Here is a 2134-nt window from a genome sequence, read left to right on the forward strand (position 1 = left end):
GTTAAAAAATGGGGTCATAATGAGCAAAAATGGGGTTAAAATGGGCAAAATGGGGTTAAAATGGGGGAAAATGGGGTTAAAATCGGAAAAAATGGGGTTAAAATGGGGCAAAATGGGGTTAAAATGGGGCAAAAATGGGGTTAAAATGGGCAAAATGGGCTGGCAATGACCCAACCAACGGTGTCACCTCTAGGGGACACAAAGTGACAAAAACGGGGTGGCAGCGACCAAAAAAGGGTATTTGACATGTCCCATAAAACACTCAACATTTCCATGGAATATTTGGCGCTTCCCACGGAACGTTTGGGATTTCCCGTGGAATATCTGGGATTTCCCGTGGAATATCTGGGATTTCCTGTGGAATATTTAGGATTTCCCACAAAACACCCAACATTTCCATGGAACGTTTGGGATTTCCCATGGAATATCTGGGATTTCCCATGGAATATTCACCATTTCCCATAAAACATTTGGGATTTCCCGTGGAATATCTGGGATTTCTCGTGGAATATCTGGGATTTCCCATGGAATATCTGGGATTTCCCGTGGAATATCTGGGATTTCCCGTGGAATATCTGACATTTCCCGCAGAACATTTGCCGTTTCCCGTGGAATATCTGGGATTTCCCGTGGAATATCTGGGATTTCCCATGGAATATCTGGGATGTCCCCAGCCTATCAGGGATTCCCATGGAACATTTGGGATTCCCATGGAATATCTGACATTTCCGTGGAACGTTTGCCATTTCCTGTGGAATATCTGGGATTTCCCATGGAATATCCACCATTTCCATGGAACGTTTGGGATTTCCCGTGGAATATCTGGGATTTCCCATGGAATATTCACCATTTCCATGGAACATTTGCCATTTCCCGTGGAATATCTGGGATTTCCCGTGCAATATCTGGGATTTCCCATGGAATATCTGGGATGTCCCCAGCCTATCAGGGATTCCCATGGAACATTTGGGATTCCCATGGAATATCTGACATTTCCCGTGGAACGTTTGCCGTTTCCCGTGGAATATCTGGGATTTCCCGTGGAATATCTGGGATTTCCCGTGCAATATCCGGGATTTCCCATGGAATATCTGACATTTCCCGCGGAACGTTTGCCGTTTCCCGTGGCATATCTGGGATTTCCCGTGCAATATCTGGGATTTCCCGTGGAATATCTGGGATTTCCCGTGGCATATCTGGGATTTCCCGTGGAATATCCACCATTTCCACGGAACGTTTGCCATTTCCCGTGGAATATCTGGGATTTCCCATGCAATATCCGGGATTTCCCATGGAATATCTGGGATGTCCCCAGCCTATCAGGGATTCCCCATGGAACATTTTGGGATTTCCCATGGAATATCTGACATTTCCCGCGGAACGTTTGCCATTTCCCGTGGAATATCTGGGATTTCCATGGAATATCCACCATTTCCATGGAACGTTTGCCGTTTCCCGTGGAATATCTGGGATTTCCCGTGGAATATTCACCATTTCCATGGAACATTTGCCATTTCCCGTGGAATATCTGGGATTTCCCGTGGAATATCTGGGATTTACCATGGAATATCTGGGATTTCCTGTGGAATATCTGGGATTTCCCACGGAATATCTGGGATGTCCCCAGCCTATCAGGGATTCCCATGGAACATTTGGGATTCCCATGGAATATCTGACATTTCCCGCGGAACGTTTGCCGTTTCCCGTGGAATATCTGGGATTTCCCGTGGAATATCTGGGATTTCCCATGGAATATCTGGGATTTCCCGTGCAATATCCGGGATTTCCCATGGAATATCTGACATTTCCCGCGGAACGTTTGCCGTTTCCCGTGGAATATCTGGGATTTCCCGTGGAATATCTGGGATTTCCCATGGAATATCTGGGATTTCCCGTGCAATATCCGGGATTTCCCATGGAATATCTGACATTTCCCGCGGAACGTTTGCCGTTTCCCGTGGAATATCTGGGATTTCCCGTGCAATATCTGGATTTCCCGTGGAATATCTGGGATTTCCCATGGAATATCCACCATTTCCATGGAACGTTTGCCATTTCCCGTGGAATATCTGGGATTTCCCGTGGAATATCTGGGACGTCCCCGGCCTCTCCGGGGTTCCCGTGGGAGGTCTGG

At 46.9% G+C, this 2134-nt stretch overlaps 1 protein-coding gene across 1 annotated transcript; it reads left to right on the forward strand.

Annotated features, from left to right (window-relative positions):
* Positions 1-281: 281 nt before the first annotated feature.
* On the forward strand, positions 282-1908 carry LOC137467717 (oviduct-specific glycoprotein-like; the record flags this gene model as incomplete). The annotated part of the gene is made up of 3 exons (XM_068179147.1): positions 282-364; positions 406-601; positions 1831-1908. Coding segments are annotated over 3 exons (357 nt in total), but the record flags the coding sequence as incomplete, so codon positions are not given.
* Between the last annotated feature and the right edge of the window lie 226 nt (positions 1909-2134).

Source organism: Anomalospiza imberbis, unplaced genomic scaffold (assembly GCF_031753505.1).
Source record: "Anomalospiza imberbis isolate Cuckoo-Finch-1a 21T00152 unplaced genomic scaffold, ASM3175350v1 scaffold_764, whole genome shotgun sequence".
NCBI lineage: Eukaryota > Metazoa > Chordata > Aves > Passeriformes > Viduidae > Anomalospiza > Anomalospiza imberbis.